Here is a 24,021-nt window from a genome sequence, read left to right as displayed (position 1 = left end):
CTTGTCCATGGGCATCTTGGTGAGCAAAGATTTGGATATCACTTCCTCCAATGGAAGAATTTCAGCCCAAAGAAGCCTGTTCTTTTCTGTCATTTCCATCCTAGCAAGAGTGACCTTCCTCTCTACCCACCTCATTGTGTTGGTACAAACTTTAGGACACGTGTCCAGACTTGGGGGCATGGGACTCTTCTTAGGCTCTAGACTCTGGCAGTGGAGATGTCCCTTCTCTGTAAAGAAGTTCTGGGCTTTAAAATTGCCTTTATTTTTTTCTTAAACTTTGGAGTCAGAAATAGGGACCTTTAAAAATTACCTTTTTGTCCTCTTTCTTTCTCAATGTTTTTCTGGCACTGGCAAAGAAATTAATCTCTTCAGAAATGGAGGCTGCATTCATTCTTCCTTTCTTTTTCAACCTTGTCCTGAGGGATTTTAAAACACTCTGCAAGATTCTTTCACACTCATTCTCATCATTGCTGTATTTCACGACTCAGCATGGGGTTTTTGCTCCCCATTTCTGCAGCAAGGTCACAGCCATTGTTTCAAGAGCAGGTGGCTCTAATTCTAGATTTGTTCTGGACAAGATCCCTGAGAATGAAACCCCCACAAAGTGGTCAGCATGGATTTATTCCACAACATCCAGGAATAGGGAATGGCATTTTTCTCTAATCAGTTTTAATTGGGCTTTGTCTGTTTCCTGGTTCATAGTAAATTCAATCTCAGTTGTGTTTGGAGGCCCCTTCACTTCCCTAGGATTATACAAAAATGTAAAGATCTAACTGATATGTAAATATAAATAGGAAGGGGAGCTCCAGGCCTGTTTATAACAGTCATCATAGAGTTATTCTTGGTCCAGGCTCACGTCATCTGTTTGAAGGTGAATGGCTTCATTTTTTCCATGCCAAGTATAGACTATTGAGAATATTCTTCCTAGCTCTCACATCTATGGCTCTTAGTTTATAATTGCCTTGACATCCAGTTATCACCTCTTGTGGGTGCTGCAAGGAAGCAGGGTGCATATCTCAAGCACATCCAGGTGAGGGAATACTATTGGTTCAACCCTACTGCACCCAAGACACAAGCATTCTCCATTGATTAGAGTCCAAGGATAAGCCTCTCCTCGATACCTGAAGCTATGGGTATTGGTGGCCACCAAACTTTTTGCAAAATAGTTAAGTTTATGGCTTCACTGCAACATAAGGCTGGTATTTTTAATGCTCTTGATGAGAATTGTCTTCATCAATACCGCACGTGAGTGCAAGAAACCATGATTATCAGCCAGACAAGATGGCAAAACCATAGACAGAGGTATGTGGCAACCCTTGTTGGAGTCAAGCCAGTTGAAGGTGTTGCTGCACATCCCCTCTCTACACTCTAGTTGTGGCTCTAATTCTCCGTCAGAGGGCAAAGAGGAAGCCATCTTGCATTCCCCTGCCCTCCCTGTCACCTTATACTGGCTGCTCCGGATCCAGTGTTCCAATAGCATGAGAAGAGCAGCAATCATGGAGATGTCTAGTGCTTCAATCTGAAAAGGGGTTAACATTTAATTTTAGAAATGACTTTTGTATTTTAAAAAGAAATACATTGTGAACTGATAAAATATAAAAAATAAAGATAAGCAATATGAAGGTAAAAGTCAATTCTAATCTTACAACCCTATGAATATTTTAGTGTCTCTAACTCTATTCTTTTGCAATATGTCCCTATTTTCTATTATTTGGCTTTTTTATTACAAAATTGGAATTACTTTGTACATTACATTTTATAACCTGCTTTTCATTTTTAATATATTTCCAGCCTATGACATTGCTATTAAAAGTCTTCTTTTTTAAATTTTTTTTTAGTTGTAGATGGACGCAAGATCTTTATTTTATTTATTTATTTTTATGTGGTGCTGAGGATCGAACCCCAGTGCCTCACACATGCTAGGCAAGCGCTCTATCACTGAGCCCCAATCCCAGCCCCTAAATAATCTTCTTTAATACTATTTTAACAGTGGCTTACTATTCCATTGATAAAAATGCAGCCCAGGAGGCAGTATAGCTATTGACTAACACAAGGGGATTCAAACTACTAAAGAGTCAGTTTGAACTTCAGGCTCCATCTTTCAGCTGTGTGATGTGAGGCAAAATTCTTAACCTTTCTGAGCCCCAGATTCAACATCTGGGGAATTCTTAACCTTTCTGAGCCCCAGATTCAACAATGGGAATGGTGATTATTGTAGTAATTATCTCATATGGTAATTATGAGTACTAAATTACATGAAATATGTGAAGAGTTTGGCATGTATTCAGTAACAATAATGTTTATGATTCCCATTATTTCTGTTTAACCAATGTTTCAGTATCTTACATCAAATTTGTTCATTTTGCTTGGCATTATTCCGGCACTTTAATGAACACCTTTATAGCTATATCCTTGTCTACAGTCATGATTGTTTCTTTGGAATTTATTCCTGAAAGTGGAATTTATTGTTTCAAAGGTATGTAAATTATGTCTCTTAGATAGGTATCAAATAGCAAAATAAAAGGGAATGGATTCCTGTCTTTCTGAGCTGTCCTTAATTTGCCCTGCTGTGTCCAGCAGTATGGAAGGACTGCTGCTGGTTGCCCTGGACACTGCTTCCCACCTGGCTCTACAGAGGAAGCACAGAATAGTTTCTTGATTGGAATCAGAACACACTGAACCCATTTCTTTGACTTCTTTATGCTATGCAACCACTCTGAATGCTGAAGTTATTAAACAGGGCTGTTTGACAATACTGGACCTATAGTTTTTATGAATTCATTTAGAAAATGAGTTGGGACTGGGACAGGACTTCAGTGACCCCAGGGACCCACTCAACACTCACGTGCTAAGTATCTGTCTCTGCCACTGGTCATAGCAGTGCAGTGCTGGGAATATGGTTTCTGTTCTGCAGAATTCTACAGTCTATAGAATTCAGGTGACAGGTGAGGGTGAGTGGAAGGTTGGGGTTGCTTTTCTGACTGACCATGATGGATACTAAGAGCTAGAAGGAAAGAAAAGGAGCTGGCTACAGGTGTAGCTTGAGCATTTTCTAAGCTGAGCAGTGTGGTTTGCCTATGGTGGAGCCAAGGAGAAAACTAAAATTGATGGAGCCCCATCTGCTTTGCCCCAGGAGCCACACCAGACCCTGCGTTGCATTTAACCCTCATTTCTTTGACAAAAGAGCTCTGCTCTTATTATCTGTAATTTACAGGGGCAGACACCAAGGCTTAGAAAATTGGGTAAATCCCAAAGTCACAGAACTGGTAAATAGATCGTAAAATCAGTATCCAAACCTGGTCCTGTCTGGCTCCAGAATTTATTCCCAAGGTAACTAGTAGCTAAGAAGTAAGTAAAGCTAAACAAGTTTAACAGAAACAAAATCATCCTTGCAGTGTGAGAGGCAGGATATATGTTAAATATTTTAAAAGCAGCTTAGAAAAGAGTTACCTAAAGGAAAGTATTTGTCCAGACACGTGAGGGCTCAGAAGTAAACAAATGGGCACTGGGAAGGAGAGAAATCCCAGGAGGACTTCTTGAAGGAAGTGACTAAAGGCGAGCCAAGTGAGCCTCTGAAAGGTCTGAGGACTGAGAAAAAGGTCATCCAGCCACTATCTTACCCTGGGATGGAGGGACCATCCCAGGGTGACAGATGAGGGACTGGAGGAGAGCCAGGAGGAGGGACTGGAGGGGAGCCCCATATAAAGTTCTTCCTGGGAGGACCAAATTGCAGCTCGCATTTTCTGTATTTTCTTTAGGGTCTGTGATGACCTGGCCAAAGAGGAAAAAGATGAGACTGACGCATTTATGGAAGAGTTCATCCTCGACCCTTCACTCCGACAGCGTCTTTCCATCATCTCCCACACCTTCAAGCACCAGAGGAGGGCAGTTCAAGTAGACCACATGCTCAATTTTAACAGTGTTTTCACCATCGAGCCCCTGGTGAGTGCATAAATAAAACCTGACTGTCCAGTAAATCTAAATGGGAATCCAGGGCCCATTTTGATGAGGGTCCTCCTGTCATGAGTTCCGAGAAAGTAAACATTCTGCCTGAAGGGACTTTTGAACAGTATGAGACATTGGATGAAGGCTATGGCAAGAATGTTCCTAAGTCTCACCTTCTAGGCACCAGTCACTGCTGAATGTTTCATATGGATTACACAGTTTATCTCATGTGTATGCATGTTATCTTACAACAACCCTACAGTATATTATTGAAACCTCAGTCTACAGACAAGGAAATTAAGACTTGGAGAAATCCCAAAGCTTGTTTAAGGCCAAGCAGCTAGTGTCAACAGTTATAAATTCATCCCAGATTAGCCTGATCATAGAGCAGGAGTTCTCAGCCTCAGCACTATTGACATTTGTGGGTGGATAATTCTTTATCCTATACCTTGGAGAATGTTTAATCACACTCCTTACTTTTACCCGCTGGATGCTAGCGGATAGCCCGAACTGGCTCCAGACCTGTCAAATGTCTCCTGGAGGGCAAAGTCACCAGAATCGAGAATGATATCGTCCTTAATTCACTCAATAAAGGCTTATTGACTGCATGGTCTGTACCAGGCACTTTGTGTGCTGAGAACTAAACATCTTAGAGTAACAAAGTCATATGTGGGAAATGTCACTGACTTGTTCAGACTCATTTTCCTTACATCCGCATTTCCAAATTGTTATTAAAATATATGATGGGAAAAAGAGGTTCTCTGGCTAAATAAGTTTGAGAAACACTAAGTTCAATATTGTTTAAAAGGTCTCTTTGTTATAAGACTTCAAAAAAGTCTCAAGGATGGTAATGTGTGCTATAAATCTTCAAAAGGGAGCTTTCGCCTCAAAGATGTCATCTAAATCTGATGTTTTATGGAACCCACTGTGTGAATCACTGGTGATGAGAATAAGAATAGTACACTAGTTCAATGGCTGCAGTCCCTGTTATTGGCTAAGATATTAGAGAAGGCTTCTTGAGAGAAGAACCTTGAACTGGGTCTTGCAGGGCAGGGCAGTACTTTTGGGAGAACAACATTGTAAGTGTGCATCTGAGGCTCTAAGGGTAGATAGGTTTGCTCAAACAAAGGGTTCAAGTAGAGAAATAAGGTTGGAGATGTGGATTGAGGCTGAATCTTTTGTCATGTTGAAGACTCTCCAGGGCTCAGCTGAACAAAGGGATCTCCCAATATAATGAGTCAGTCCAGCAAGAAGTTAAATCAAAATGAGGACTAAAAGTAAAAGTAGGTCAAGTACAAAGATATGGAAAAGATCAGGAAGGAATTACTGGATCAATCAAGCAAAACGCTGAGCTGGGCAGAGCCTGGGAAGAGCAGCCAGTCATGATAATCTCAGACATGCCAAGGTCCACATAGTCCAAGATTCCTCCCAGCCACTGGTGGAGAGCCAGGCTGACGATTGCTCATCCTGTTTCTTGTTGCCTTCTGGGAGTGGATGGCTGTGTCAGGAGGTCTGCACGTGGGTTCTGTCCCTTTCCAAGTCAGAAGTAGAAAGTCTTGAATCATCTCAGTTTTCTCTCCTCATGCTTCCTCCCATAACCCAAAGCTTCGTGATGGAGATGCATACATATTAAAGCCTGGTCTTCAGTGTGCTTTTGAATTCCACATAGGAACTAAACTGGGCACCCTTATCATAAGGCATCTTTTCCCCATTAGGAAGAAAAACATTTTTTTTAGTAGTAATACATAGAAATGGTAATTTTTAAATGAATGAAGCTAACTTGTTTATTTTGGGTAGAATAAAGCTTGCCAGAAACAGGAAGGGGTAAGATTCACTTTGAATATTCATAAGTGGTCATTATAGTGTCTATAATGATTTTTGTCTCTTCTCTACATTATTCAGTTTTTTATTCTTGTAATAGTATTTATTCATTAGCTGCTTTTTTATCAATTTTTACTAAATGAAAATGAAAATATGAAATTTTCCTACTGTCTTCCTCCTATTATTCTGAAGATTTCGATGTCAGATGTAATGAATTAGTTATTGATGTTAAATCTCCCTTTTTTCCCAACTTAAAGATCCTGATCATTTTATATAAATACCAGTTCTGATTCATGAGTGTTATATAATCTTACCTCATAAATTACTTTTGAAGATGTTTGATGGGGAAATTCTGCTATTTCTCTGGTTTCTCAGCACAATGTATTTTTTTTTATTGTGGAGAGATCTTTTTTTGATAGAGGTAAATAAAAGCTACAGTAGTCTCAGATGAGAGATTTGGGAAAGGATTTATAGGAGGGAGATCTGAACTGAATATTGGAGGAAGGGTAAGATTTAATTAAATGGAAGTGGAAGAGAATGCTTCCAGTAGGGTAAATTATGAAAACAAAGACGACAGGAACTCTTAGGTTCATGTCAGGTTAAATAACAATGAGGAGAACAGTTTTTCTGGCTGGGAAGGAGAGGAGAGGAAGTGCTGGCCACCAGACTCAGTCTACATCTCATCTCCTCCGACCATGTTTTTCTGGAGACACTGGATCTGAGAGATGGTACAAAAGGGAGTATTTTGGCCAAATAAATTTTGGGAAAAGTATTTCAAGGGAAGGTGACTTTCCCCGTGGCAGAGTACAAGCATTGTTTTGCTATGGCCACAGACCTCTCCTCCACAAAGCATCCATTGGTGTTGGTGTTCTAGATTGGTTGATGATGCTGAGGGTACCTGAGACTCACTGTAGGGTTCAGAACAGGAGCACGATGGGCTCAGGGGATTCTTGAAAGTTTACCTTGGTACTCATGTGTGGATTGAATTGGAGGATGGTGGACAGAGAGTGAGGTGGGTGGTGCCGGTCAAGCAGGGGAAACGCCCAGTACAGGAGGGGCCGTGGAGACTGAACATCTCTGCAGCCAAGATCAGGGGTATATGGGAGGGTGACACTGATCTGGAATGGTCTGAGAGGGGTCCAGAAGGAAAGGAAGTGACAGGTGTAAGAGACATTCAGAAGGAAGACACTGAGCGCTTTTCCCTGACTGGCCATGGAGGATGAGACATAGTGAGGAATTACAACTCCTCAGATGGCAACTCAACAGACTGGGAGAAATCTTGATGTCTTTGGTAGAAATTGGCAAGTCAGGATCCTGGGCTTACCATAGCAAATAAGTCTTAAACCAGCTATTTGAACTTCCTTGACTTGAAGGAGTCAAAAGTATTGGGAGGAGGTCACTCTTATCTTCCTGGAATAATAAATTCTGATTATTCAATTTGGGTTCAGGTCTAAACTCCTTAAAATCAAGGAATGCCTTGTTCTCAACTGTGCCAGTATCTAGCCCAGTGTTAATAAGCAAATGAATGAATGAATGAATGAATAAACAAATATCAATCAATTAATTTTGATGAGCTTGGCTCTGAACATGTTGAATTTGAAATGACTAAAGATGCCCACAAAGCTTTGGAATTGCAGGACTAAAATTTGCAGGAGGGGATTCAAGACCAGAGGCAAGATTTAAGTGTCCTACAAAGGTCTTTACTAGAGTCATGAAAAATAGATTGAATTAAAGAGCACAGCAAGAACGGAAGAGTGTGGAGGGTTGCAAGAGGGCCTCTCAGCACCCACCTTTGGATGCCCGAGGAAAAGAAAAGAGCCTGGTACTTGACCAGAGAGCATGCCGGCTGAGACTCTTCTACGCCTGTGGTGCCTGGTTCTGCACCATTTTGTCCTGAAGGTTTTTTTCTGCATCTTGCTCACATATCAGGCTACTTAAGTCAAAATTCAATTCCTTTGAATCAGCTTCTTGCTATGAGTTGAGTTCACAGGAAAAGCAGGGAAGATTACAAGGAAGAAGTGTCACCAACTGGTCAAATAGTCAACTGCAAGTTGAACTCCTCCTCCTAATTGATGCAGAGGCTTAGAGACCACCTTGCTCTCAAATCTCTGCATCTACTGAGGAAGAACATTGTTTTCAAATGAGGTAAACCTAAAAAGAGATACCAACTATTACCTGAGGGTCTGAAAACAAAAAAAGAAATATGTGCTTATTTTCTCAGACCACATCTATACAGCTCCATTCTTCAAATGCATCAGTTAAAACAAAAAGTTTAGCCTTGGCTATGTTCTCTGAATATTAAGTATTTTATGGGAACATTGTTTCTATGTTAGAGGCCCTTCCAATTTAAAGTAAGGAGATTCAAGATCAAGAGACTAATCCTTTCCCTAAATTATCCAGAGGTAGTGATGGGTTTGAATTTAAATCACATTTTATTGATATTATCCTGTGAGAAGTAATTGGACTCCGTGCTGTAGGAATGACAGACCCCAAGCCCCGAGCTGCAGGTTTTTACTCTGTTTTACCACTGCTCACCACTTGACCACAGGTGACTTCCATTGTCTTAGAGAACTTTCTTAGCACTTCATCATGGAGTGTGGCCATTAAGGTGACCGTTGGGTCTATTGCACACTGGGTGTCTTGAGTACTGATGTGGTCAGTGCCCCGGGGCCTGCTTCTTTCCTCACTTCCTCGTGATCTGAACAGAGGGCAGCTGTCAGCTCTCCACAGGCACAGAGGTGGGAGTTTGTCTTTTGAGAGACCCCAGAAGTGCTCATTGGCAGAGAAGGAAGGAAGCAGGGACCCAGAGTGACCACAGGACACTATAGCTAGAGGGCTGGAAGGAATGTATTTTTCAGATTTACTTAGCAATTTATTGGTATTCTAGAAGGAACACGAATTGTTGTTTAGTCATTAGAGCAGACTATTATATACTATTTATATAAAGTTTCTTTTGTCAATTCTTCTGATAATGTCATAGAGTATTAATGTTGTTAGCCTAGGTTTTTCCATGTACTCCTTACCTAGGGAAGACACTGAATTCTGTAGACTGATCATTTGTCAGGCCACCTGCTTCCGTGCAGGGTTTTCCCCTTTGGGAAAAAACTACAAAATTGAGTCTATTTATGCATGTTTTTGCCTTCCAGAAAAGCAAGTAGAATTGGTGACTTGCAAAAACATAATATTCTATTGTACTAGATGGACCCTGGCTGTACAGAATTTTGACAGTTTCATTCTGTTATTTCCTCTGCTCAGATCTCTTGGGTACCCTGAAAGAAAGAGATTCAAAGACCAAAACATAGTTCTGAAAATTGCCAGGCCAACGAATATCACGGGGCAAAAAGAGAAAATCAAGCTTTTGCTTTCCATGGGCATCTAGGAGCCCTCTGAGAAATCGCAGCACGGATGTACCTGCCTTGTCTCTGAACTTGGGTCCTGCTGGCTCAGGTCACACTTTTAAGATGCAGCAGGTTTCTGAATATTGAACACTTGATTTTTTCAAAAAGAAAGGTCTGAAAATGTGAAGGCTCAAACTGGCCCTTGCTGATTGGCTAACATCAGTGAGCTGGGAACATATTTCTATTTCTCTTAGGAAGCATCTCCTCCATCAAAGAAAACTTGCTCCACCTTCCCCCAGGGAAGCTTAAGCTTCATTTAACTGAGCCTTAGAAAGGGAAGGAAACTTGATCATCTTTTCATTCCCTCGTAAGTAATAGTAAACCATGCTTTGCTGTCATCTAAACCTGCTGGAAACGTGCTGTTATAGCAATTCAGACTTGAACAGCACAGCTCAAATTTAGTTGACTTTATTTTTCCCCAATTGGCACAGCAGGTGAGCTCAGCAGAACCAGGTTGGGTGGAAGCCCAGGCGGCTACCAAAGAAGAAAGATGCAGCTTTTGACTGCAGAGTCCTTCCCCTTGTGGTCCTGAGAGCATGAGTCACGTTGCAAACACATGGGAGCTGACGCTTTGGAAATGGATACCAGCAGGGAGCACGGAGGACATGGATCTGCTGAGACGCAGACTGTCCTTGACAAGTCACAGCCGCTCTATCATCCTCCAGCCTCTGATCGTTAGGACTGTCCTTTCCCCTTTCTGTGCTCAGCCACACTCTTTACAGTTGTGCTGGAACATTCTCCATTGTGAACTGGAGAACAGGTGGAGGTGGAGGGAGGCCTAGAGAAATCCTAGAAATCCCAGGTTCCTCGTGGCTCATTAGATAAGGTCACACCTTTCCTGACTGGTGAAGACACAATTCTCTTGTCCCTAGAGAAAAGCAGGGGCATCAGACACACTGCTACCACTCTATAAAAAACGCCCCGTGGAATTATCCTGTTTGGGTTGGAGAGAGATCAAGATAGAATGTGCCTTTTGTGAGGCTTCCTCTGACAGATGGCCAAAGCTGGGCCCCTTCTGAGAAACTTTATGGTCATTATGTTGAGAATTGTACTTTAATTGACTCACAGTTTCTTCTCACAGCAGAAGTGTGGAGCAGAAAAATCTCTTTGCATGTCATGGTCAGTTCGATCTCTTATCTCATTCAGTACTGGAGATTGAACCCAGGGCCTTACGCATGCTAGGCAGGCACTCTGCCACTGAGCTATACCCCAGCCCAGCTATAGCTTCTTATGTATGGTTCTTTTCTTTTATTATTATTAGTAGTAGTACTAGTAGTATATACAAATTTGAGTTTAAGAGCATGTTTCTACTTCCTAAGACAAATTGTCTTTATTTTTCTAATACGTTAAGATAAATAATAAGTTACCTGAAATTTTTGTTTATGTCATCAAGAACATTTCCATTTGGGTGAAACATGATGTAATTTATCAAATACTGTAGCTGCTATTGACATCATTATTCCCCTACCCTGTTCTAAACTGACTGAACCCTGACCTTCACCCCAAAAGGGATAGCTTGGTACAGATCCATCAGTATATTTCTCAGGACCTGCAATTTAGTAATGTTGAGTTTGTTGTCCCAAGGAAGCCCCTGTGAGTTGCCTTCCAGAGGTCCCTGAACATGTGGGCAAGCAGGGACAGGTGTGTCATCAGATCATGCTGGTGTTATCTAAGCCTGAATCTCAGTTGTAGTGATTCTAAATTTCTTCTGGCATTTTTCATGACCTTGTAAGAAAGGTGAGGCCTAATCCATTGCTATAAATGCAATGAGGGAAGAGAAGTTAGATGAAAAACATTTTATAGAATCTTAGCTTTGCCATTGGTTTGGCCTTGGATAAAATATTTAACTTCTTTTTATAAATGATTTTATCATTTATAAAGTGGAGATAATACTACTTCATAAGGTTGTCAAGATGGAATAGTTAATATATATATATGAAAGGAAAGTGACCACAACACTCGGAGCAACCAAAAGATCTTTATTGCAGCAGTGCAACAAAGAGAAAGGAAAGAAGGAAAGAGAGAGAGAGAGAAAAGAGAAGAGATGAACAGGGAGAGAGCAAGAGCAAGAGAGAGACAGAGAGCGCGCGTAAGAAAGATAAAGAGCGAGAGAGAGAGAGAGAGAGCAAGAGAGAAAGAGCAAGAGAGAGAGAGAGAGGGGGGCCTGGCAGGAGGGAGTTTTTATAGCCCAAATCTAATGGGGCCTCTGGGTCTGCAAGCTGCCTTGTTGGCCCAAGGGGGGTTGAGTGCTCAGCCTTGAGCGGGACTTGACACAAACAGGTGATAAAGGACCAGATAGAGGGGGGTTTGAGTGCGTGGGCTATCTTGCAGTCAACATCTGTTCAGCCTGCCCTGCAGACAACACAGTTCAGCCTGCTCTGCACCCAACAATATATACAACACAATAGTAAGAAAATGAACTTTCAGTAAATACTTGCAGAATTATGATTTGGAACTAGATGCACTAGTCCCTTAGATTAGAAATATAATTGGAAATCATAATATTTGAGAAAAATTTGGATTACTGTTTAAGTGGGAAATTAAAATGTAAGTATTCTATTTTTCAGAGGTAGATATTGAGTCATATTGTAAACTTTAAGCCATATTACTTTCTAGATAAACCAAGTAAATTAAATACATATGTAACTTTCTGTTTTTGCACTCTGGGTGTTGGCAAGATATTCAAGAAATAATCCTTCAAGGGAGAGAAGAAGGGAAGGAAAAGAAATGAAAAATAAGAAAGGAAGAAGACAATTTTTTAAAGAATTCTTTTTATTTAAGAGTTTTTGAAGGAGTTTTTGTAAGCCCCTTGAATTGTTGCCCATATAATTCTTTAAATGCCATTACTTTTAAAAGATATTTTCCCCATGGTTGTATTTATCACCTGTCATGATCCAGTGTCTGTGTATTCATAGGTGGCTTTCAGAAAGCCTCAACTGTGGCCATCAAGCCACACAGTTGATTGTTCTTGTTCAGAAGGGAAAATGAAATTCCAAATCTAGAAGTGTTTGATATTCTGGCAAAAAACATAGAATGGAAATTAGCTTCATGTCTAAAAATTCAAAGTTGAGTCCTTCTAGCAGGTCACTTGATTGATGAGTAAAATGCCATCCTGTTATTCCCTAAAAAATCTGAGGGAAAAGCAAAACATAAATGACATAAGACTCAGCAGGAAGATAATGTAACTGAAGGCCATTTTGACAGTTATTTTGACATCAAGGTACTAGTCACAGATTAAATCCTGTACACTCAGGCTCTGGTTGGTAGCAGGAAGTGGGCAGTGATGGGAGAGGGGTCATGCATAGGAGGAGAGCAGGACAGCAGGGAGCTCTGAGTGATGTGGCAGCTTCCCTTCCACCAGGAAGAAGGATATTGATGTCAGAGCCTGTAGGAAAATTTCTGAATGTTTTGATTTTCAGAAACTTTAGAACTGAGCAATAAGGGAAGCAATTTTTTTTCAGAGACATAAATGACAGGGAAGTTAATTTCAACAGGGTTGGAGAAGTAATATGAAATGTTCCAAAGACATATAAATAAAAATGGGGTCATTTTAGGCTTATTGCCTTTTTCTAAGGTTTGTTCTCTCATTTGCTAGAAAATGCTCTATTGAGTTTTTTGATATTGAACTTCTGCTATAAAGAGGTAGAAATTCTCTAACTTTATTTGAATCCCAACTGAAAAGTAGAAGTATCCTCCTACAAGTTCCTAACTCCTTCCAGTGACAACATTGACAGCATCCCTCTGAGAAAGGCAACAGACCCTGCTTCTGTTTCTACAGATACATACAGCCCTCTTAATACACATTACCTCCTCCAACCCTGGAGAGAGCTTTAGAATATCTACCGTTTGTCCTTGAATTAATTATCTCCTGAGCTCAGAAAAGGCTGCAAGTTGCTCATGGACGCCTCAGGCATAATAAAACAGCTGCAGCCCTGGGTAAGACAGCACCAAGCTTTCAGCTATGTTCATTCCGTCTGCACCCTGTGGACTCAGATTTCCTGGTGCTGCTCTTCCCTCACCAAGCAGAAGGGCTTCCCTGTCCTGCCTCTGATCCCATCTGAACACCAGTACCCTCGCTCTGGGGAGAGCCCTCTCTTCTGTCTGGAGTGTGTGTCATTTTCCCAGCCCACCAGTTCTGATACTCCTTTAATGATGGCAGGGGTAGAACAGAGATGTGTGTACTGCCTTCTTGCCCACACATTCTCTTGTTCAGATGATGGACTGAAAGGGATCTGGCCCACCCAAGCATAAGCCCCTTGACTTGCTCCCGTGTACTAGGCTTATCTGACTCCCAGTATATCTTTGGGGGCGCTACCTCATTCTATTCTGGTGAGACCTCTCTAGCATGGGCTCTCTCAGAATCCAAGATGGTCACTGGCCATTTGGGTAGCAGCAGCTTAGTTCCATCCCCTTTATACACCTAAGTGGAACAGTCTGTGCCCTCCAGGTTTATAATTGTCTTGTGTATTAGGAAGAAACCCAGACCTTAAGTCGTTTTGAGATGGAAAACCCACAGATGTTCCATTAATTGGTTGATAACCTGAGTGGATGAGCCACCTTATCTGTCTGACCCTTCAGACTGTTTCAGCCATGAGTGTATCTAACACTCCATATCATTAAAACTCCACCAATCAAAAGGGTCCTGGTATTTGCCATTTATCAAGAGGGAAAATATACTTGCTTCAAGGTTTATAAAAGCACCACAGTGAAATGCTTAAATTTATCAGAGTACTTAAAACTTCTCTATTCCTTATCTCAAAGGTCTCTTTTGGCTCTAAGATTTATGATGTTGAGGGTTCCAGAAGAAAATGGAACAGAAGAAATAGGTTGCAGAGAAGAACAGGTGTCTGATAATAACTACACAGTGTACAAACTCAGTACACACAGTTGGCTTAACAAATATCTAACAAACACCTCCCAAGAGCCACCTCTGGTTTAGGGGAAACAGGAGCACCTACCCCAGGGAGCTGTCATTCTCTGGGACCGATCTGGGGATGATAGAGCCCCCAAGACCCACATGACCTTCACAGACCTCACCCAGCTTCTTGGAGCCTCTGTGTCCTTCCTCATTCTAAAGTCAGGACAGATGCTGCCTAGAAGTATACACTAATTGAACTGGTTGTTCTCATAAATAAACTGAAATCAGTTCTAGTTTTCTGTCTTTCCCTCTTGTTTGATATCTTGACTTTTAAACCACTTTATTTTCTTCTCAACTCTTTATTCTAGAAATATGTTCATATAGCCAGACTAAAGAGAGTATGCACTAGGGACAGTCTGAAACTGAAGCCTAATTATTTCTCAACTTGTTTTGACTTAGTTTCTATTGAGCTAGTGGAACTGTTTGTGGATTCGGGGATGTCTTTATCACTTGTGCTCATTCAGCCCTATTTATAAAAACCACAGGAAAGCGTTCACACATCTCCCCCATTTTTCAATACTTCATCTTAGTCTTTCTAAGAGGCATACTAATGGCATGGTAATTGATTCTAATAAATGGTTGTTTGGGATTCTCTTATTATACACTGAGTGTGGGGCAAAGCATTTGCCTGCAGGACTCCCTCAGACCTTGGGAAACCCTTGGAGGCAGGTGCTATGAACATCTCCTTTTACAGTCCTTAGAAGTTAATGAAGAGTCCCCAGGTTATATGGTTAGTACTAACGTTTTTTAAGCTAATTATACCTAACAGGGAAATTTTGAAATGCAGCTTGTTGCACTACAGTATTGAAACTTGGCTTCCTCATTATGACTAGAGATAAAGAGAGCATATCATACTGGGTCAGAAGCAGGGTATGACCTTGCCATTGTTCTGCCTAGGCCATTGTTCTGTTCTTGGAAGAAGAGTGTTTCTTTTCTTTTGCTGTCACTTCAAAAGAGGGAGGTGATGCCCCACTAAGGGAGTCTGGTACTTCTTCTCTGTGGCCCCTTAATTTTCATAGGCACTGCACTTGTCAAATATATTATGAACCATTTTTATTCATATTTATCATCATGCCACGTTTATTTTTTCTTTGAAGCCCTGGAGCTGAGCGCTTATGGGGCAGAAACCAAAAATGTTCACTGAATATACATATTTTGAAAATGCTCTGTCCATCCTCATTTCCTTTAGTAGCTCATTATGTATTCATGAACCACTGAAATTATCCTTGAGGCTTGTTCCAAACTTGTACCACATCATAAGTTAACAAAGAGTATAAGTTTACTCCGTGCGAGGTAAAATAGTGCTTTCTTCTATTTGCTCCAAAAGTAGTTCCTACAAGTTACCTGGAATTGAACCTTTGTATGCAGTCAGTGGGAATGTAAATTGGTACAGCCATTATGGAAAACAGCAAACAAGCTTCTCAAAAAGTTACAAATAGAACTGCCATATATTCCAGCAACCCCTCTTATGGGTGTATCCCTAAAGGAATTGAGATCAGTACCTTGAAGACATATGTGTGCTTCCAAGTTCATTGCACCACTTTTGAAATAGCCGAGCTACAGAAACAGCCTAGATGTCTGTAAACAGATAAACAGACAAAGAAATCGTAATATGTGCATGCAGTGGAATGTTATCAGCCTAAAAAAGGGTATCCTTGTATTTGCAAAAACTTGGATGAATCTGGAACACATTTAGTGAAATAAAACAGACACAGAAAAAACAATTACTAACCTGCACAACCCCACTTAAATGCAGAATTTAGGAAAGTGAGAAAAAGGTGAGTAGAATGTTATTTCTCAGGGGACAGGTGCTAAGGGAAATGAGATATTGGTCAAGGGGTGTAAACTTGAAGTTATAAGTTGTGGAGACCTAATGTACAGCACGGGGACTGTAATGACTATTGAATACTGGAAATATGGTAAGGGAGTAGACTTGAGGTGCTCTCATGACACACACAAAAGGGAAACTGTGAGGAGATGGATATGTCCATTTGTTTGACAGTAATAGTCATTTCAATGTCCACATGTTGTGCTCAAGTACAATTTTTATTAAAAAATTTCACAGAATTCTAACATAACAACACTATTAGCCTATCTTTTGTTGTATTGTGGTTTTTTTTTTTTTTTTAATGATTCTTTCATGTTTTTCAGGAAGGTGATGTCTGGCCCAACACATCAGCTGAAATCACTGTGTACTTCAACCCTGTGGAGGCCAAGTGCTATCAACAGACCATTTATTGTGAAATTTCAGGTACAGACTTTCTCTGTATGGAAAACTCATTACCAGGTGCCTGAAGCATGAAGTAGTGCAGCTGAATGTGTGAGTGTGTGTGTGTGTGTGTGTGTGTAGGCACGCACACAGGCTGTGAGCACCACACAATATCTATGGAGAAATATTGGAGTCAAGATGTGCCCTGTTCACTTCCTCCTAGAAAAGATCAAATTTTAAAGGGTCTTACAATTGTGGTGGTGGGAGAGGGGAATAGGAAACCCATGGATTTAAGTTTCCCCTTGATACAGTAAGATTATTACTTATGACAGATTCTCACAGTTTTTTTTATTGTTGTTGTTGTTGTTCTTTTCATAGTACCTTGTTACTAATTTTCATCTTTTCAAGTTTTGTGCTAAGTGGGATGAGAGGCAGTCTGGCAGAGGCCAAAGGCCACAAGGAGAGTATTACAAGAAAGGTGGCCATCTGATAGCATCAGTAAATTGGAAAAATGCAGAAGAATTAAGCAGAAGAGTAAATATATGGAGAATGATGGGTGCAATAATTTTCACTCAGGGATACATGGAAAAGAAAGCTAAGATAAATACTTTGCTATTGGGATGGAGGTGGATTTGTCATGTTGTTGATGAGTTTAGACAGATACAGAGTAAGTTCATATGGAAACACATCTTTGCATATGTTCATACATATAGATATTTCCTAGAAATGTCCATTGACTGGTCCTAAAAGTTGCTTGGTTTCAAAATACCACTCTCCACTAATGGAACAGGCTGATTCCAGAACTGGTACAGGGAAAGAACAAGGTGAGCCTGGAACATCCTCTTGTGCCAGAAAGTAAGGAAGTGCTCGAAGAATGTTGGGAACTTGTCAAAATGACACAGAAACCAGCAAATGGTCCCCACTGCTAAAGCTGGAACAAGTTGAGAATCAAAATAAATGATGCTACTAATAGATTATAGTCCACTGAGTGAATAGGAATCTGGGAATCAATTTAATTAAAATGTACCATTTGGCAACTATCACAGTAATGACCAATACAGGTGAAACACATGAGTGGACCTTAATGTAGGGGGTGAAAGTGGGGTGTGTAAAAGGACTCTATGTAAGCTCAAAATATCTTTCCTTGAAATACTTACCAATTATGGAGAGAGAAAACTCACTTTACAATGAAGAAACCTGGTAGATGTTATCTTAATTAATACCAATGGTAACAGAACCAATCAACACAATAATATTAGGGCCAAACTACCTAATTTGGATTTGATCAAGAGGAAACCTAGGCTAATCAAATTGACAAACAAAATTAAATGACCAGTCTGTAATCTTCACAAATACCAAGTACATGAAAGTTAAGAAAGGACGGAAGACCTGTTCTAGACTGAGAGAGGCTCAAGGTGGTAACTGGGTGCCACAGACCATCCTGGCTTGGATCTTTTGCTATGATGGAAATTAACTGGGCAAAGAATGTAGGAAGTATTTTAAAACTCTTTCTTCTGTATTTAAAAAATGTTTGAGAATTTTTTTAAAAAAGCCAATATCAACAAATAAGTGAAATATGTGGAGGGTAAAATTATTAAGCTAAATAGCAGGCTATTTCTCAGTACTGCTTCCAAGAAGAAACACTTTTAGCTATTTATTGTGATGGTAATTTTCATTATTAACCCTATGCTATTTTATTGATTTATTAACTTCACTCATTTCATTTTAACCTCCAGTATGAAAGATGAGCATTTAGTATACTTATCTCTTCTCTTTCCTAGGTTATTGAGTTATAACTTACATGCAGTGAAATGCACCCTTTCTTGGAGTACAGTTCTATGAATTTTGACAAATCCAAATAGTCATGTAACTGCTGTTAAATTTGAGATACAGAAAATCCCCATCACCCCATAACATTCCCTCAGGCCTCTTTGCAGACATCCCATTCCCTGGCAACCCAATTATTTTTATTATATTTTCTTTTATAAATTGTTTGCAGCCTTCAGTAACATGCTTACACCCCAATTTTTTGTTCTCTCAACTTTGTAGCATCTCTTGATGTATAAGGACGTTAGCACAGCTAACCTGCCTGCCACCATTCCACTACCCTTTTCCCCACTGTCTTCTGTGAGTTGTTCCACTTTTACAATATCATTATTGATACCCATAGCTGCGTCTTCTATATACTGTACTTACACCTTCTGTTTGCTCTATGTAAATATTATTCACTGATGGGCCAAGTTATCTGGTTACATTTTATCCTGTTAGTCCAAAGTTCTGACCCTTCCTCACACAAAGCATATTCCTAAGGTCTGTATCAAACAGATGTTCTTTCTCTTCAATCCTTCAGTTACTCATAATTATGCCTCTTGGTAGTTTGCTTCATAATTGACCTGGCTCTTTTGTACAGCTTTTTGGTTCTTCCCCCATGGTTTCTAATTCCTTATTTATTTATTTGTTTTTCCTCCTATCTAATTTAGAATCCATTCTCTTCTCTTTGGAGACATTTTTCTCAGAGCCTACCAGCTTCTTATTCTAATTCAGATTCATCATCTCCCAAGTAGTCATTACCAGGAATTTAAAAAAATTCTTTGTATATGTGTTCCATCACATCTTTTGATGCTCACTCTGGTCTAGTAGCTTCCTCAAGGAAGGTTTGTAGAAGTAGGAACTGATCCTCAAATGCCTGAAAATGTCTTCTGTGGTCTTCCTACTTGCCTGAGAGTTCAGCTGATGACAGAGTCCTGAGTTCAAAATAATTTCTCTTTGGAACACCAAAGAAATTGTGCTGTGTTAATTGTAAAAATGCCAAAGCACAAATATTGTCTAATTCTCATTTTTGTTAGGTGCCCTGTAATTTCCCTCAGGATGTTTTTAGGTTTCTTTTTGTACTTGGGCCCTGAAATGTGACGAAGCCCTTGCCAGGAGTGGGTTGTTCTCATCTATCCTCCTCTGCTTTCTATGAACCACGTGAGTCTAATGACTCATGTGTCACTTCAGCTCTGGGGAATTCTATTTCATTTATTTAATATTCTTTCTTCCATTTATTTTTCATTTTTATTGGTACATTTTAATTATACATAATAGTGGCATTCATTGTTATATATTCATACATACATCCAATATAACAATGTAATTTGGTTAATTTAGTTCCCTAGTACCTCTCATTTTCTCTTTCCTCCTCCTTCCATAAATCCCCTTCCTCTAATCTATTGGTCTCCCTTTTACTTTTTTTTCCCTATGTGATTATTTATTTTTTATTCTTTGTACATAAACATGACAGTAGAGTATATTTTGACATATTATACATACATGGAATATAATTACTCTAATTAGGATCTCATTCTTGTGGTTGAACATGATGTGGAATTTCACTGGTTGTGTATTTATACATGAACACAGGAAAGTGATATCTGTCTGATTCATTCTGCTGTCATTCCTATTCCCATCCCCTCTCCCTTCCCTTCATCCCCTTTGTCTAATAAGGGGGTGGTGGATAGAAGTTCCTTCTATTTTTATGAGATCATTTTTTTCATCTGAAAAACTTACAATTCAAAGAACAAGATTTTAACTACCAACATTACTGATAAGTGACATTAAATATAATTCAAAGCTGTTTAGAAAGGATGCCTAGAGAGATGTTGATATTCACTAGTCAGGAAATTCCAGGATGGCAGATACACTGCGTAGCTATAGCTCTCCTCAGCCCCCAGCAGACCTGTGGCCAGCTCTTGGGTGGAGTCAGTTGTCCAGAGCTTCTTCCCCTAGTTTAAATAGTCCATTTGGTATATTGCTTTTCTTTGATTATTCACACTGGCAATTTTTCCCTTTCATACAAATAACACAAACCCATGTTATTCTTCAACTTGATTTTTTTCTCTTTACAGTTGAGGCTTTCCTTGCCTGTCTTGAACAGGTTCAAGAAAACATTAAGCCATAGCAGTTTCAGGGCATCTTTCATTTTTTGCAAAAGTACAAGCTTGTGTTACTCAAAACCTTGGAATAGTTCTGGTTTTCTTTTTCTTTATTCCTCAGTCAGATAAAGCAGGGTGTCGAGTGCTAAACTATAGTATTTGCCAATTGCTTTGCAAGAAACTGAGCTCTTATTTTTCTGACATATATCCTAGCCATCTTTTATTTCTGCAGTCATATTGTTAACTCTGTAGATCCCCTTTTGTTCTCTGCTCCTTTTTAAATGCAAAGTATCCTCATTTATCAGAGGATAATAATTTGAACTTTCATTTATCATAAAAAGAATGTTGTATGTTCTGTGGATTGCCTATAATATCAGTTATGTTTGCCCTTCATGCATGCATGGGGTTTCTTCCAATGCCTTCTGGTCTATGGTTGTCAATTTGTATATAAGAATAAGAAAATGAGGTTAATTTCACAAGTAGTACAATGATTCTTACATGTAGGTCTCCCAGTAAAGTATGTGTGCTGTGGTTATTTTAAACCTGGAGGTTGAGTACTAAGAGTGCACAGTCACTGAAGTCCCTTCAGTTGCAAAAATTCCACTATTCTTCCATATCATGCATGTTTTTCCAAATTTTTATTGGTGTGTTACAGTTGTACATAGTGGTAGGATTTGTTACATATTCATACATATACACAATATAACAATATAGTTTGATCAATATCATTCCCCAGTATTTCCCCGTTCTCTCTCCTCTTCCTTCCCCTAATCCCTTCTTCTACGATCTCCCTTTGATTTTCATAAGATTCCTACACTACCTTCCTTTTATTTTTTTTTCTGTCTTCGACATATCAGTGAAAACATACCATCCTTTACCTCAGTTTGACTTATTTTACTTGGATGGTCTCAAGTTCCATACATTTTCCAGCAAATGACATAGTTTAATTTTTCTTTATGGCTGAATAAAACTCCATTGTTTATTTATGCCACATTTTCTTTATCTATTCATTCATTGATGGATATATAGGCTGGTTCCATAGTTTGGTTATTGCGAATTGTGCTGCTATAAACATGAGTATGCACATATCACTGTAGTATGATGACTTTAATTCTTTAGGATACCAAGGAGTGATATAGCTGGATCATATGGTGGTTCCATTCCTAGTCTTTTGAGGAACCTCCATACACTGATTTCCATAGCAGTTGTACTAATTTACAGTCTCACCAACAGTGGAACAGTGTTCTTTTTGCCCACATCCTCTCTAGCATTTATTATTGTTTGTACTCTTCATGACTGCCATTCTATCTGGAGTGAAATGAAATCTCTGTGTAGTTTTTATTTGCATTTCCCTAATTGCTAATAATGTTGAATATTTTTTCATGTATTTGATGGCCATTTGCATTTCTTTCATTGAGAAATGTCTACTTAGTTCTTTTTCCCACTTATTCATTGGGTTATTTGTTTTCTTGGTGTTTTTGATGTTCTTAATATATTCTGAATATTAATCCTTTGTCCAAAGAGTAGCTGGCAAAGATTTTCCCATTCTATAGGCTCTCTCTTCACACTCTTGTTTCTTTTGCTGTGTATAAGGTTTTAAATTTGATACTATCCATGTATCAACTCTTGGTATTTTTCCTGAGCTTCAAGGGTCCTATTGACAAAGTTATTGCCTATGCCTACATGTTGGAGTATTGATCCTATTTTTTTCTAGGGCTTGCATATTTTTGGTCTAATTTCTATGTATTTGATTCATGTTGAGTTGTTTTTTGTGCAGGGTGAGAGAGAAGGATCTAGTCTCATTCTTCTATATGTGGATAACCAGTTTTCTCAGCCCCATTTGTTAAAAAGACTGTCTTTTCTCCAGTGTATGTTAGCACCTTTGTCAAGGATTGGATGACTGTATCTGTGTGGCTTTATCTCTGTGTCTTCTATTCTGTACTATTGGTCTATGTATCTCTTTTTATGCCAGTACAATGTCCTGCATTTTTTAATCAATATCTATGTAGTAACTTTTCTCTGTGTAAAAAGGGTCAGGTAGTCTAAGAATGTGCAGAAGGAAGCTGCCTGACCTGAGACTGTGCTACCCTCCCCATCCCAGTATATGTCCCTTCCTATGATGTGTCTCTCACTTTCTCTGGATGTAACTACCATCTTTGGTTTTACAAGAATCATTTTCTTGCTTTCATATATAGTTTTACCACCTATGCATTAATCTTTAAGCAAAGTAGTATAGTTTTTCCTGTTTTTGAAATTTGTCATATAGTATATCTGACATTGTTACCGCCAAGAAAATGAAGCTATTCAGTGATTGATTAAATGAATGAGCAGATAATTGGACAACATGAATAAATGAATCCTAGTTTGATTTTATCTATTGCTTAGCATTAATGTAGGATTCTTAAGACAGCTCCAGGGTGAATGCAAAGTTGACTAGAAGTTTCTGGATTGACATGAGTCTGTACCCATACTTCAGACCAGCGTCCCCTATACCAGACTCCTTAATGGATCTGGAGGAAATGTTGGCACAGTAGTGTTTAGACAGGGGCTGGAAGTGTGCCAGTGGCCCCCAGGCTACAGGTGGCAGGACCTCCCTCCCATCTGCAGCTCCCCCAGGGACATCAAGCTTGGCTGTACTCCAGGGGGTTGGCTGCTCTCCAGGAGGTTCCCAAACATTGCTCAACCAGTGCTATTCATCTATTGTGTCCTTTGCAGTTCTGAATTCTGCCACACAATTCACATCCTGGGTAAACTGAATAGTGTAATTTTCCATCTGCATGACATTTTTCTTTATTTCATTGGTGGTTTATTAAAAGATACAATTGCCAAGAAAGGGCTTTGTTCACCTAGTAATTCCATATTATCTTTCCTGTAAATTCCATGCAATTCTGCGCATCTTTTCAAGAGCTGGTGATGATTCCTTACTGTTATCTTCAGTGAGTTGGCAAAACCTTCTGTTAAGTCACTAAGAAATACTTCTTAGGCAGATAAAGACCCTCTTTCCCTTCCTTTGTTTCACTCTGCTTTTTGCTTTTTTATATATGGTGTATAGAAGCAAATTCATAGAGATTTGCTTCTCCCTTGCAGCGTTTTATATAAACGATAGCATATTTTACATAATTGTAACATTGCTTTTTAAGTATTACTTGGAGATTATTTCATAACACTCAATAAAAAGTGTCATTTTTTTTCTTTTTCATAGTTGTATAGAAATTCTTTGTTTCGATACCAAAATTTAGTTTTTAACCTTATATCATGAAATAGAAGAAAGATTCAGAAATTTTCATAATATATATTGTGAGCCTCCTAAAAATGTCCATGTCCTAATGCTCAGAACCTGTTGGTATGTAACTGTGGACATGTTACGTTACATGGCAAAGAGGAATGATGGCAGCAGATGAATTAAGGTTACTAATGGGCTACCCTTAAGGTAGGAGAATTATCCTGGATTGTGTGGGTCACTCCATAAAATCACAAGGGTCCTTAAATAGCCATCACAGAGTCCAAGTGATGTTATATCAGAAAATCTCAACCAGCTATTTCTGTCTTTGAAGAAGAAAGGGGCAAGGAGTTTAGCCTGTAGTAACTGAAAAAGACAAGAAAATGGATTTTTCCTTCAAAACAGCCAGAAAGAAAGGCAGCCCTGACAATAACTTAATTTTAGCCCAGTAAGACCCAATTTGGACATCCAGAACTTCAGAAAAGTGAATTTGTACAATAAGCCACTACATTTATGGCAACTTGTAGTAGCAATAGTAGGAAACTAATATATATATATATATATATATATATATATATATATATATATATATATAT

At 39.3% G+C, this 24,021-nt stretch overlaps 1 protein-coding gene across 2 annotated transcripts in view; it reads left to right on the top strand.

The window, feature by feature from the left end:
- Positions 1 to 24,021, top strand: part of Hydin (HYDIN axonemal central pair apparatus protein) — a 380,287-nt gene that overhangs the window by 113,259 nt on the left and 243,007 nt on the right. For both annotated transcript variants that reach the window (XM_048792466.1, XM_048792467.1), the window contains 2 exons: positions 3,759 to 3,942; positions 16,234 to 16,333. In XM_048792466.1, the coding sequence (XP_048648423.1) occupies positions 3,759 to 3,942; positions 16,234 to 16,333 (284 nt within the window). The remainder of the gene's footprint in view (positions 1 to 3,758; positions 3,943 to 16,233; positions 16,334 to 24,021) is intronic.

This window comes from Marmota marmota, unplaced genomic scaffold (assembly GCF_001458135.2).
Source record: "Marmota marmota marmota unplaced genomic scaffold, marMar, whole genome shotgun sequence".
Lineage (NCBI taxonomy): Eukaryota > Metazoa > Chordata > Mammalia > Rodentia > Sciuridae > Marmota > Marmota marmota.
The sequence above is the reverse complement of the archived record's forward strand: the minus strand, read 5'-3'. Positions and strand labels throughout refer to the sequence as shown.